The following is a 12,701-nucleotide window of genomic DNA, read 5'->3' on the forward strand; positions in this document are numbered from 1 at the left end:
CTTAAATACGAGAATAGTCTCTCAGAAAATCTTCTGTTAAAAACAGAGAACTTCAGATCCAAGTACTAACAGAGTAAATGAAAATACCTCAGGTCTTCAAAGATTTCAAAGGGAGGAAAGGAAGCCAGCTTGAAAGAAGGGGGAGGAGGAGGGAGAGGGGGCTAAAGGGGTGGCCTTACAGACATCTCCTGACACCTGCAGATACCCAGGTGTTATGGGACTTTACCCTGGGCCTCCAGAGAAGGGAGGACTGAACTAGGCCCTACCAGAAACCAAGCCAGAACAGAACCAGAATTCGAGTTCTCTGCAAAGAGGAGGTGATCAGTCTCTAATCCTCATCTCAGGCTGAGGCCCTTCCACCAGATTCCTGCATCCAGGACCAGGGGACTAGAAAAAAGGGGAAGGATAGGAAGGGTTAAGGAGAGAAAAGAGAGCGGGAAGGGGAGAGAGATCAATAAAGTCTCTTGTTTCTTTCCGGTCAGGGCACTCTGGCCAGTTGTCTGCATCAAGAGGAGTCCAGGGACAAAAGGGTCCCAGATGTGGCCACTGGGTCTGGTCCATCGGCAGGCAAGCTGGCCACTGAGTACCCCGAGTGGTCAGGATGTCAGTGGCAGCAAAGAAAATTCCCTGCCAGAATCACCATTTGTTGCAGGAAGGGTGACCCCTTCCAGGGCCCGAAACTGGGCTCTTGTCTACACTCAGAAATGAATTGTCCGAGGAGACACATGTGCTGATGAAGCAAGAGATTTTATTGGGAAATGGCGCCCGGGTGGAGAGAGGTAGGGTCAGGGAACCCAGGAGGACCACTCTGCCATGTGGCTTGCAGTCTTGGGTTTATGGTGATGGGATTAGTTTCCAGGTTGCCTTTAGCCAATCATTCTGACTCAGAGTCCTTCCTGATGGTGCACGCCTTGTTCAGCCAAGATGGATGCCAGCGAGAAGGATTCTGGGAGGTGGTGGGACATGTGGTATCTCCTTTTGACCTTTTCTGAACTTTTCCGGTTGGTGGTGGCTTATTAGTTCCGTGTCCCTTACCATGACCTCCTGTTGTAAAACAACTCGTGCAAATGGTTACTACGGTGCCTGGCCAGGGTGGGCGGTTTCGGTCAGTGTGCTTCCTCAAACACTTGCAGAGAGAAGGAGGGCTTCTAAGTTCCCAGAAGGCTTGAATATAGGTGACCTCCAACCATTTACCATTCCATTTGAGTAAGTTAGTGAGATCTGATAAAATATTGAAATCGGAAGTCCTGAACTCAGGCCAGCGGTTTTGGTTATCCAATTTGTATTGAGGCCAAATTTGAGTACAAAGTGACTCGAGTTTATGAACCTTGAGATTGGTCAAGAGTAGAGGTTTGAGGTTTTGTTTTACGCAGGCCAAGGGACAGTCCCATGGGATGGATTGGCTTGCTGCTGCTAAGTTGCTTCAGTCATGTCCGACTCTGTGCGACCCCACAGATGGCAGCCCACCAGGGTCCCCCATCCCTGGGATTCTCCAGGCAAGAACACTGGAGTGGGTTGCCATTTCCTTCTCCAATGCATGAAAGTGAAAAGTGAAAGTGAAGTTGCTCAGTCATGTCCGACTCTTAGTGACCTCATGGACTGCAGCCTACCAGGCTCCTCTGTCCATGGGATTTTCCAGGCAAGAGTACTGGAGTGGGGTGCCAGTGCCTTCTCCAGATTGGCTTGACCCCATAGCAAATGGCTAACGACTGTCTGGTCGAGAGAAAAGGTCGTCACCTAATCTTTTGACCGGGCAAATGGAGAGAGAGAGAGAGACTTTTAAGGAGGGAGGGGCGTCCCCCAAGTACCTCCCCAGAGGGCCTTTGGGCTGGAGGGTTCCCTGGGAACGCAGAAAGGACGATAGTCTCTGGCGCCCTAGAGTACTGTCCAAGCTTCCCTGGGCTACTGGGTCAGGTGAGAATTCGTGGTGGATGGAGGGAGGTCGAATGGCAAAAGGCCTCTGTCCTGGAGTTGGTTGGTCTCGCTAAAAAGAGCGCATAGAGAAAAGAGGAAGAGAGAGAGAGGCCAATATTCCTTGGGGTTCGTGGAAACCAATACAGACCTTACCCAGGGCTTGTACTGCTCATGAAGGCACAGGGTGTCCTCCCGAGGACGTACTGAAAGCCTGGGCGGGAAAGTGAGCATGGCAGGTTTCTTCGCTCCAAAGAGCTGGCCATGGAGAAGGAGTCTGAGAAGGAACCTCAACCTCCTGGGTTTCGCACCAAAAAATGTAGGGTAAGGGAGTTAGAGAAGCTGAGGTTCAGAGAAAGAAGGAGACTGGCACTTTACAGGAACAGATCACCTTTAATGAGGCGAGAAGGGGCAGCAGTCAGATCAGTGGGCTGCTGCGCCAAGAAGAGAGTAGGTATATACAGAAAACATATATATGCGGAGACACACTGTTTTGAGGGGGTCTGTTTTTCCTCAAGATTATTTTTTATTAGTTAGCTTTCAACAACTGGGGCAAGGAATTCCTGAGACCTGCTGGAAACTGGGATCGGCTGGGAGCTGAACGTAATCAATCTTAATGTCCATTCCTTTCTTTAGGGGAGAAAGTTCTTGAAAGCTGAGTGCTGAAGAATTGATGCCTCTGAACTGTGGTGTTGGAGAATACTCTTGACAGTCCCTTGGACTGCAAGGAGATCCAACCAGGCCATCCTAAAGGAGATCAGTCCTGGGTGTTCATTGGAAGGACTGATGCTGAAGCTGAAACTCCAATACTTTGGCCACCTGATGCGAAGAGCTGACTCATTTGAAAAGACCCTGATGCTGGGAAAGATTGAGGGCAGGAGAAGGGGACTGCAGAGGACGAGATGATCGACTCAGTGGACATGAGTTTGAGCAAGCTCTGGGGGTTGGTGATGGACAGGGAGGCCTGGCGTGCTGCGGTCCATGAAGATGCAGAGTCAGACATGACTGAGCCACTGAACTGAACCAAACTGAACGAATGGTGGGGAGTTTTAACCGGGTAGCCTTTCCCTTTTCCAGGGGATCTTCTCAACCCAGGGATCGAACTCAGGTCTCCCGCATTACAGGTGGATTCTTTACCAGATGAACCACAAGGGAAGCCCAACTGGAGTTTCAACTGGAGGCTATTTTGAGCCCTGTAGCTTTCCTTCACGTAACCCGAAGCAATGGCACCCCACTCGTACTCTTGCCTGGAAAATCCCACGGACAGAGGAGCCTGGTGGGCTGCAGTCCATGGGGTCGCGAAGAGTCGGACACGACTGAGCGACTTCACTTTCACTTTTCACTTTCATGCATTGGAGAAGGAAATGGCAACCCACTCCAGTGTTCTTGCCTGGAGAATCCCAGGGACGGGGGAGCCTGGTGGGCTGCCGTCTCTGGGGTCGCACAGAGTCGGACACGACTGAAGCGACTTAGCAGCAGCAGCTGCAGCTTTCCTTCAGGGACACCGCCTCGCGCCAGGAGCCCGCCCGCCGGCGGGAAGGAGGCGCTCGGCCCCGGGCTTCCAGGCGCGCCCCGCCCGCCTCCCGGGGAGGGGAAAGGAGGGAGGAGGAAAGGAGGAGGCACGGGTGAGGGCAGGAAGAGGCAGGGCAGGAGGAGGGGCGCCCGCGTGCGGCCAGGCTCAGGCCAGGCTCACTGCTGCCTACCCCGGCCCAGGCCCCGCACTCAGTTCCCGGCCATGGTGGAGGCCTGGTACATGGACGAGGCGGCCGACGACCCGCGGCTGCCGCACCGCGCCGAGCCCGCGCGCCCTGTCGGCCTGGAGCAGCTGCGCCGGCTCGGGGTCCTTTACTGGAAGGTGCGCGGAGCCCGCGCGGCGGCACAGGCGCCCCTTCGGCCCCGCGCGCCCCGCCTTCCGGCCAGCGGGCCTGCGGAGCCCGGGCCCGTGCTCAGTGCGCACGCTCGGCGCGGCCGGCCCGGCCCCCCGGCCTCCACCGCGGGGCGCGCCGCGTGCTCGGTGCCGGGATCGGGGATCGGGGGGCGGGGATCGGGGGTCCGGGATGGGGGGCGCGGGGGAGGGCAGAGGGGTCGGAGTGAGAGCGGGGCCCCGGGCCCGCGGGTCCCCGCCGCCCCAGTGGGAGGCCGGGGCCCTGTAGGCGCGGGCCTGTCCCCAGGGGCCCTGGCGGGGCGGCGGGAGGGCGGTTGGGGTCCCTGAAGTGTCCCCGTGCGTCTCCCTGGTGGGGGGGAGGGGCGGGTCGACAGGAGGCGCCGTCTGTTCAGACTCCTGCCCTTCGGTCTCGCTGTCCACGGGACAGTTTTGGAGCAGGAGTGGACACTGGCCAAGCTCTGAAAGTGTCCGGGGATAAAGTAAGGCTGTGTTTTCAGCTCCTCCGCCAGGTCGAGTCGGACTCCTCCTGGCTCCTGGTTCTCCTGTGGATGGGAAGACCCAGGACTGTCAGAATTAAAGTTGTTGAGTTGCTCAGTCGTGCCCGACCCTGCGACCCCATGGACTGCAGCAGGCCAGGCCTCCCTGTCCATCACCAATTCCCGGAGTTTACTCAGACTTAACGGCCATCGAGTCGGTGATGCCATCCAACCATCTCATCCTCTGTCGTCCCCTTCTCCTGCCGCCTTCAGTCTTCCCCAGCATCAGGGTCTTTTCCAGGGAGTCGCCCGTAGACTTGTTTGCTCTGCTTCCAGTGACCTGGGCCTTTTTGTACTTTATAATGACTTGATCTGGAGCAGGACGATAGCTGGGCATGTTCACCTGTTGTGTCTCAGTGACTCGGTAGGGAGTGGGAAGCTCTCACCCGGATGTGAAGGTGCACTGTGGGGGTCTGCTCACCTGGGGAGTGGTCATTGAGAAATTCATGTCTCTGGCTTCCTTGGTGGCTCAGTGGTAGAGGCTGCCTGCTGACACAGGAGACAGGCTGGTTGGGAAGCGCTCACGTGTCTGGGGCAAGGCTGCCACAACTGTCGAGCCGGAGCTCTGTAGTCGGGGAGCTGCAGCTACTGAGCCCATGTGCCGGCGCTGCAGCTCCACGAAGCCTGCACTCAGCAGTGAAGACCGAGCACAGCCAGAAAGGCATCAATAAAATTTTAAAGAAAGAAAAGGCAGCTGAGGCCAGGGGGTAGAAAGCCTCTTGTCTGCCTGAGGAACTTGGGTTTTATTTGTGGGCTCAGAGGGCCTCAGGTGTTTTGGCTCGGGGAAACAAAGTAACCATAGAGTTGCCATAGAGACAAAGGTCAGGCAGACTTGCAGAGTGGACAGGAGGCCTAGGAACAGGACGCGGCGGTGCGGGGGAGGCGCCCGTTACAGGCGAGAGGCGATCAGAGCTTCCCCGACTCCTGGTGGTGGGACTGGAAGCGTGAAGTTTCAATAGAATCTCCCTGGAAGCGCTGTTGGAGAGAAGGGAGGCGGAAATTCGACGCAACTGCACTGCTTTTAGCCTTTAGGGAAAGCATGCGTGAAGTTTCAATAGAATCTCCCTGGAAGCGCTGTTGGAGAGAAGGGAGGCGGAAATTCGACGCAACTGCACTGCTTTTAGCCTTTAGGGAAAGCATGCCAAGAAATAGGGAACGGAGGGGAAGAAAGGTGACTTTAGGACTGACAAAGGACCAAATGATATTAGTGCAGTGTATGTGGGATATAATTATACTGGAGATCCAGAATGCGGACACAGGACTAGGTAATAAATTCAGAGTATAATCATATTGGAGATCCAGAAAGAGACTGTTTCGGTGTGTTCACGTGACCTCCTGTTTGTTGCTTGTTTAAACTCTTTTAGCTGGATGCAGACAAATACGAGAACGATCCAGAATTAGAGAAGATCCGAAAAGAGAGAAACTACTCCTGGATGGACATCATAACCATATGCAAAGACAAACTACCGAATTACGAGGAAAAGGTAAGGGGCTCTGTATTATTGGACAAGGGGAACTATTAATTATTCACTGTTAATAAATGCAGGAGAAGGCAATGGCACCCCACTCCAGTACTCTTGCCTGGAAATTCCATGGATGGAGGCACCTGGGGTTGCAAAGAGTCGGACACGACTGAGCGACTTCACTTCCTTTCTTTCTATAGTTACTTTCAGAGAAGGAAATGGCAATCCATTCCAATGTTCTTGCCTGGAGAATCCCATGGACGGAGGGCCCGATGGGCTGCAGTCTATGGGGTTGCAAAGAGTTGGACATGACTTAGCAACTAACACACACACACATTAGTAAATGCAAGCCTTTCCTTCTTTTTAAATGTCTTTCATTTTGGTTTATATGAGAGGCATGCTGGCCTTAGAATAAGCTGAAAAGTATTCCGTCCGTTTCCGTTTTTTGGAAGAGTATGTCTAGAATGGTTTTACTTTTTTCTTAAATGTTTGGCAGATTAACCAATGAAGCCGTGGGGTTTGTTTGTTTGTTTAGGCGGTAAGTCGCGTGTCCGACTCTTGTGACCCTATGGACTGTAGCCCACCAGGCTCCTCTGTCCATGGGACTTCCCAGACAAGAATACTGGAGTGGATTACCATTTCCTTCTCCAGGGGATCTTCCCGACTCAGGGATCAAACCCTTGTCTCCGTGTCATTACCACCTTCTCGAACGGCTTCTCTCCTGAAATAAAACCCTGCCCCTAATACCAGCTTATCTTTTGTTCTCGTAAAACATACTTCTTTACTATCGGATTATCTCACGGTTGTCTTAGGTTAACACGTTTTGGGCAGGAATCCTGCAGAAGGGGTGCTGCGTCTGCTCAGGGCACCCCGCCTGGAGGCCTGTGCCTGGGGTGGGGTGGGGGTCCCAGTGCCCATGATGCAAAACTTGGCTGAACTGGTGCCCGCCAGGGTTCCGTGTTGGGACCGGACACCTCTTCCCGCTCTAAGGAAGGGTCTGTGGAGAGTGACTTCTGCTCGGAGTCGAACTTGGGCTTGGTGTGAGCGAATCTCGCTGACCCGGCCTGAGTCAGTTACCCTGTCCCTGTGCCGTCATCTTCCTGTACTGATTGGCCTGCTTCTCTCCATCGATGCCCATCAGTACACGCGTGCAGATTCGTGGTTTCCTCGTGGGCCCGTGTCCATTCTTGCCGCGATCCACCTTGATGTTCAGATTGGTCCAGACTCAGCGGGGGGCGGGGGGGCCCTCTCTGTGGTCCTGCCTCGTCCCCGCCGTGCTCCCAGCCCCTCCGTGCTCCCTGGCTCAGGGTGTTTGTGCCCCTCGGGGCTCCCTCAGCCCATCCTTGGGTCTCTCTCCTCCCGCACATACCACAGTGCCCAGTGGTGGCTGCATCCACCCAGTTAGGGTCAGCAGGCCTGTCCGTGGAGCTCCAGGTGAGTTGCGGTCCTGTCTTACTGAGGGTGTAGTCAGAGAACTATGTTCAAAAGCACTTACGTGAGTTTTCTTTTCCTCCTGTGGTTGTGAGCATATGGCTTGATTCCAGATTTAAGGTCCCCCCTCCCCCGGCCCCCAAGCTTGTTTTAGTTTTATTTGCGACTCTGTACGATGTAAAGTGAGTCACACAGTCGCGTCCGACTCTCTGCAAGCCCACGGACTGCAGCCCGCCAGGCTGCTCTGGCCTTGGAATTCCCCAGGCAGGAGTCCTGGAGTGCGCTGCCATAGCCAGGTTTAAAATGAAGACTCTACCAGAAGGCCCCCTGGCTCCCCTTGGCTGGCCTGCACGGCGCCCTGCTGTCGGAGCCCGCGTGCCCGTTGACTCTACCAGCCCGCTCTGCTCCCGCCTTCCGGGCGCCTCCAGCGTTCCTCAGTGACAAACAGCACAGCAGGGAGCGGCGTGTGCATGTCTTTCTGTGCTGTTGGGGGTGTATCTTCAGGGTAGATTCCCAGACAGGTGGCGGGTCGGTGCGTGTCCAGCTGCAGGGCAGGGACCTGTCCCCATGGCCTCGCCCGCCTGAGAGGCTGCCGTTCTCACTGGAAGCGGGGATTTTCCAAACGTCTGTGGATTGTCCAGAAGGGTGGAAGCATGATGTGAGGAGAGCTTTGAAACCCTCAGGGACAGCAGGCAAGAGGTGGGGAATCTTAAGGCCAGTTAAAGAGAAACGTGAAGGTTGCGTGGGTGTTTACTAGAGAATGCTTCCAACGTTTGTGCACATTCAAGCATTTTTATTGTGAAACGTTAGAGGATGGAGCCCTGAAAGACACAGGCCAGGTTGGGATGAGGGGGAGGTGTTTACTGAGCACCTTCCTCAGATGCACATGTGCTCCTGCCCTGCCAGGGTGACCACGTGCCTTCGCGTCTCCTGGGGGCGGGCCAGGTGGTCCGCGCTGGCGCAGGGGTGGTTCCGGCCACCTCACCCCGGGGGGCCCCCAGCTCACAGAGCCTCCCCACCCCCAGATCAAGATGTTCTTTGAGGAGCACTTACACCTGGACGAGGAGATCCGCTACATCCTGGACGGCAGCGGGTACTTTGACGTGCGGGACCAGGGGGACCGCTGGATCCGGATCTCCATGGAGAAGGGGGACATGATCACCCTGCCCGCCGGCATCTACCACCGCTTCACGCTGGACGAGAAGGTGGGCTCGCGGCTCCTCTGCCGCAGTGTGGTCTGCGCGCCTGTCGGACGCTCAGCCCAGGCAGCGCCAGGCGAGGACGCTGCCTCAGCGAGCGGCCAGGGGTTCGCGGGGGCCGGGGGTCTGCAGGGGCGCACGGGAGCACATGCCCAGGCCAACGGGAGGCGCCCCTCCAGGGGTCCCTGCTCCTTCGTCATTCGAGAGCATGTCCGTTGGGCCTCAGCCGTTGGGTGCTGGAGCCATGGACACGGTCACAGAAGCAGGAGAAGGGTGGTCTGGGGCTCCCTCCGCGGGCTTGGGACTGACCTGAGACTCACGGGTGTGCTCAGCTTAAAGCTCAGGACTCGGAGAGGATGTGCGAGGGAAGGAAGGTCGCCCCACTCCTGGCCCCAGCATCTCTCCCTGAAGGTGGCCATGATCAGGTCCTCAAAAGTCTTCTTGGAGAGACGGCTCGCTTGGCAGGCGAATGTGAGTCGTGCACAGGAGCCAGCCGAATCTGTCTGGGGGTGGCGCCCCTCTTTTCTGCTCGCTGAGCTCTGGGACTGTTTCCTATCGGCATATAGAGAGCCCCAGCCTGGGTGCAGTTGCCTGATGGCCACTGGGACCCACTCTGGTTTACTGCGTTGAGTGGTGACCCCAAGAGATGGGTCCGCCAGCTGTCTCCAGTTCTTTGCTGTCGTAAACGGCTCCGGGAGAAAGAACCTCACGCGTTTGCCATCGTGGCCTGCTGAGAGTTCCCCTGTAGGACACACCCCCGGACGTGCACCCTGGCTGGACAGGGGTGTGGGTTTCAAACCGTGCTGCGGGAGGGGCCCGCGTGCAAGGCGGTGTGTCTGTCGGGAGCGTGCGCCCGACGCTGCCCTGTGGCTGCCTGAGCACAGGCCCTCCTGCCTTTCAGAGGAATGTGTATGAGAACAGGGGTGAGTGGCATGGGGCATGACCTCACGGCTGCATGCCCAGCGCCGCTCTGTCTGTGTGTCTCCCCAGAACTACGTGAAGGCCATGCGGCTGTTCGTGGGAGACCCCGTGTGGACGCCATACAACCGGCCGTCGGACCACCTCGAGGCCCGGACGCAGTACCTGGAGTTCCTGGCGCAGTCGGCCTAGAGGCCCCTCGTGAGGCAGCACGGAGTCTGTCCCTTTCTCCGGCTTCAATGCTGCAGGCGTGAGGCTGGGGAGCCTCCTCTGCAAGCTTGTCAGATCAGAACACTGTATTTTTTTGATCAGAACACGTTTTAATGGATGGAGCCATGGAGCTGGTTGCACATGCAACCAGCTGGAAATTTGGGCAGGTGATTCACTTCTCTGATTCGGGGTCAGGGGTCAGTGGCCCCGCACTAGATCATGCCTTCAGCTCTGACCACTGAATTTCATCTCCCCAAATATAGCCACTTACTGCCTGATTCTCGGGCTTTAAACAGGCGCCAGGCGAGGCCATGCCTGCCCTGTGCAGACTGTGACAGTGGGTGACAGGGCGGTGGAGAGGTCACCCACTTTTCTCCCAAAACACAGGGGTGCTGAGGGGGAAGCTGGCATGTTGGGGGACACGCACTCACTTACGCCACTTTCTTGCTCAAAATAAAGGAGCTGCCTTGTTGCTCTGCTGGCGGCTTGGAGTCGCCTTCTGTTCTGGTACCTGTGGTTCCCTCACGTCACCCCCTTTGCGTCCGTCGTCTGACGTGTGTGCCTGTGCGTAGTTACGTCTGTTTCCCGGGTCAGCACTGTTCCACGCGCGATTTCTGGTTAAACTCATACAGGAAACGAATTCTACAATCAAGCCTTTGAATTTTAACAAGAATTGGTACATCGTTTGTATTTTTAATCAATAGTTTTGAGATACAATTATATCTCATTTGTTATAATCATAGAAAAACCCTGAATTAGCCTCAGATGTGAAGGGCAGTTTGCTTTGGGTATTCTTTTAAACTGGATTAAAAATCTTTATGTGGAAATGGGTATGTCATCGCTTCCACGTTGGTTTTGGCACGTGTCCAGGCACGGAGGGACCCCAGGCCTCGCCATGTGGGTGAACGCTGGACTTAGGGTCAAGCTGTGTGCCAGCCACATGGGTAACACCGTCAGCCCCCAGGGTCGGGCGTTGCCCCTCCTCCTTCTTGCCGAGACAGGGCTCAGGAGATGAGAGGGAACCTCGGAGCAGGGGTGGCTCTTCCTGTGGGCACCGTCAGTCATACAGAGGATGGTGGTTTACGGATTTGCAGTTGTCAGGGGCTCCCAGGAGCACACGTCTGGGAGCTGAGCTGTCCGTGTGGACCTAGGAGCACTGCTTATTGCGTAAGACATGTCTCAACGTGTCACTTGACAGACGTGTCCTCCCTTTAAAGGTGTGCAGCACTTGGGGGGCGGCACGTGGCTCACAAACCTAGACAGCATATTAAAGCCAGAGAAATCACTTGGCCTGCAAAGGTCCGTCTAGTCAAGGCTATGGTTTCTCCAGTGGTCATGTATGGATGTGGGAGTTGGACCATAAAGAAACCTGAGTGCCGAAGAATTGATGCTTTTGAACTGTGGTGTTGGAGAAGACTTGAGAGTCCCTTGGACTGCAAGAAGATCAAACCAGTAAATCCTAAAGGAAATCAGTCCTAAATATTCATTGGAAGGACTGATGCTAAAGCTGAAACTCCAATACTTTGGCCACCTGATGTGAAGAGCTGACTCATTTGAAAAGACCCTGATGCTGGGAAAGATTGAGGGCAGGAGGAGAAGGGGACGACAGAGGATGGTTAGATGGCATCACCAACTCAATGGTCATGAGTTTGAGTAAACTCCAGGAGTTGATGATGCACAGGGAGGCCTGGCGTGCCGCAGTCCATGGGGTCGCAGAGTCGGACACGACTGAGCGACTAAGCACAGCACAGTAAGGAGGTGAAGTTAACAGCAGAAACGCAGCCAAAGGCAGTGGGGATGCCCCACAGGCGGTGTCATTTGCTGATTTGCAGGAGGTTGTGAGCAGAGCCCGACCTCGGCCCTCAGACACGCCCCGGCCGTGAGCATCACCGTTCCGGCCCCGCCCCTCGCGGGGGTGCGGTTGGGGGGCTGGGGGGGGCGGGTGCTGAGGGAGCTGCGGTGCCGTGCTTAGTTGCTCAGTCGTGTCTGACTCTGTGACCCCATGGACTGTAACCCGCCAGGCTCCTCTGTCCATAGGATTCTCCAGTCAAGAATACTGGAGTGGGTTGCCATGCCCTCTTCCAGAGGATCTTCCCAACCCAGGGATCGAACCCCGGTCTCCCGCATTGCAGGCGGATTCTTTACCATGTAAGCCACCAGGAAGTCCAAGAAGACTGGAGTGGGTAGCCTATCCCTTCTCCGGGGAATCTTCCTGACCCAAGAATCGAACTGGGGCCTCCTTCATTTTCAGGCGGGTTCTTCACCAGCTGAGCCACCAGGGAAGCCCTGCTGGGGCGGGGGTGGGTGGGGGGGGGGGCACATCTCAGGAGGCTGAGCACAGGGGGTCTGCCTCCTCCCCCGGACACCCTGATGTTGCTTCTCCCAGGAGCTCAGGCCGAACAGGCTGGCAGGAGGGCATCTAGGTGACCCTGGAGCCTCGCCCTCTGGCCTCATTCTCTGGTCCTTACGGAGGGGACTTGGTGTAGCCGGGTTTGGGGGCTCGTTCCTCACACCACTCCCTGCCCAGCTCTGGTCTCCCAAAGCTGGGGGCTTTCGTGTCTGCCGAGGGGGCCGAGGACACACAACCTCGGAAGAGGGGCGCCGGGTGTCTACCTGCTGGAGGGCCAGCGTGCAGAATGCGGTCCCCCTCCCCCCGCAAGGTTCTAGACTCCGGCTTCCTTCCAGGGTGAGAGGCCGGCCCATTGCTTTGCTCGGGGAGCCTGTCTCCCCGGGTCTGAGATGTCCGCGGCAGCCCTTGGGGGCGGCGGGCCGGTTCCGGGAAGGCCCCTCCTGGCTGCGTCCTCACGCGGCGCGGGGCGGGAGCGGCAGCCCCGCCGGGTCCTCCCGAGACCACCGCCTGCGGTGGTGGAGCGGGGCCCGTGAGCCGGGACCCCGCAGACAGGAAGCTAGCCCGGGCCGCAGACAGGAAGCTGACTCCGCAGGTGGACAAGGCGGCCGGACTGCTGGGCGGGGCGATCAGCGCTCCTGATTAGAGACCACAGGCAGCACCGCCCGGGCTTCATCACCAGCGATAGTGCTGTGGGTGCAGGTGTGGGGGAGTGTGTGTGTGTGCATGCACGTGTGTGTGTGAGGGGGAAGTGTGTGTGCGCGCACGCGCAGTGTGTGCGCATGTGCAGTGTGTGCGCAC

The 12,701-nt window shown here is 56.8% G+C and overlaps 1 protein-coding gene across 1 annotated transcript; it reads left to right on the forward strand.

Annotated features, from left to right (window-relative positions):
• The first annotated feature begins 3,483 nt into the window (after positions 1–3,483).
• On the forward strand, positions 3,484–10,031 carry ADI1 (acireductone dioxygenase 1). Its single transcript, XM_061426720.1, has 4 exons — positions 3,484–3,766; positions 5,697–5,816; positions 8,252–8,431; positions 9,416–10,031. Exons 1-4 carry the CDS (start codon positions 3,647–3,649, stop codon positions 9,533–9,535), a joined length of 540 nt encoding a protein of 179 aa, XP_061282704.1. The 5' UTR covers positions 3,484–3,646; the 3' UTR covers positions 9,536–10,031.
• Positions 10,032–12,701: the final 2,670 nt, after the last annotated feature.

This window comes from Bos javanicus, chromosome 8 (assembly GCF_032452875.1).
Source record: "Bos javanicus breed banteng chromosome 8, ARS-OSU_banteng_1.0, whole genome shotgun sequence".
Taxonomy (NCBI): Eukaryota; Metazoa; Chordata; class Mammalia; order Artiodactyla; family Bovidae; genus Bos; species Bos javanicus.